The sequence below is a fragment of the Gavialis gangeticus genome, unplaced genomic scaffold (assembly GCF_001723915.1).
Source record: "Gavialis gangeticus isolate Ggan-Ray unplaced genomic scaffold, GavGan_comp1, whole genome shotgun sequence".
Taxonomy (NCBI): Eukaryota; Metazoa; Chordata; order Crocodylia; family Gavialidae; genus Gavialis; species Gavialis gangeticus.
In genome coordinates, this window is record NW_017729025.1 from 158,100,949 (window position 1) to 158,102,257 (window position 1,309).

The following is a 1,309-nucleotide window of genomic DNA, read 5'->3' on the forward strand; positions in this document are numbered from 1 at the left end:
ATGAGTTTATAGACAGCCACAAGATCACCTCTCAGCCTTCTCTTGTGGAGGCTGAAGAGATTCAGGTCCCTCAATCAGTTCTCGTAGGGTTTTTCCTGTAGGCCTTTAATCAGATGGGTGGCCCTCCTCTGAACCCTTTCCAGGTTATCCACATCCCTCCTGAAGTGCGGCGCCTAAAACTAGATGCAGTACTCCAGCTGCGGCCTGACCAGTGCTGCATAGAGGGGAAGAATCACCTCCTTAAACCTGTTTGTGATGCACCTACTTATGCAAGAAAGAGTGTGGCTAGCTTTACTTCATCACATTGGTGACTCATGTTCATTTTGGAGTCAACTACAACTCCAAGATCCCTTTCCACAGTTGTGCTACCTATAATGGTACCTATAATGGTACCTCCCAGGTTATAGGTGTGTTGATGATTCTTCCTCCCTAGGAAGAACACAACACATGGCACTTAATCTTGTTAAACCACACAGTTGCAAAGAAATCATTTAGGAGCTCTGCTTTGGCCATCCTATCTGTTACCAGTTACCTTAGTCCATCTTGAAGGAGCCCTATGTTACCCTGTGCTTTCTGTTCACTTCCTGTGTATTTAAATAATTACTTTCTGTTATCCTTAACTTTGCTGGCAGCCTAAGCTCCATTCTGCTTTAGCTCTTCCCACTGCTTCCCTGGAAGCTCAACCCAAGCAGGTATACTCTTCTTTAGTGGCTGCCCCTTGCCTCCACAGCCTGTAAGCCTTTCTTTTCACCTCCAGGCTCTCCTGGATTTCCCTGCTCAACCAATAGGGTTTCTTTGCTCTTTTGCCCCCCTTTATGTGTACTGGGATGGTCCCTTTCTGCAGGATCAGTCCCATGAGAAAAGCCCACCCCTCCTGGACTCCCATCTCTCCAATGCTTTTGCCCATCAGTTCCTCCCTAACTAATCTCCTGAGCTTGTTGAAGTTGGCCTTCTTGAAGTCTAGCACTTCAGCCCTACTAGTTATCTTCCCCACCTTTTGCTGGATAGTGAACTCTATTAAAAGGTGGTCACTGTCCCCTAGGTTACCTTGTACCTGCAGATCCCCCACCAAGTCATTCCCTGTGACCAGCACTAAGTATAGTAAGGCATTTCCCCTAGAGGGAACATTTACCCAATTTCTCATTTTTTCATCTACTGGGATTGTGAAAGGCCTCAGGCATCCCCTTTAGTCCTACTGGAAGGAAGTTCCAGGTGTCCAGGCTGATGATGAGAGTGACCAGTGCTCCCAGCCACATTGGGAGTCTCCCCTCAAAACCACAAAGAGGATGTTCATTCACTTCTTTCTGCC

The 1,309-nt window shown here is 47.1% G+C and overlaps 1 protein-coding gene across 1 annotated transcript in view; it reads left to right on the plus strand.

Moving 5' to 3' along the window:
* Positions 1 to 374: 374 nt before the first annotated feature.
* The window catches only part of ANO9 (anoctamin 9), a 39,892-nt gene continuing 38,957 nt past the window's right edge, over positions 375 to 1,309 (plus strand). The window contains exon 1 of the mRNA XM_019519992.1: positions 375 to 389. Coding sequence (XP_019375537.1) covers positions 375 to 389 — 15 coding nt within the window. The remainder of the gene's footprint in view (positions 390 to 1,309) is intronic.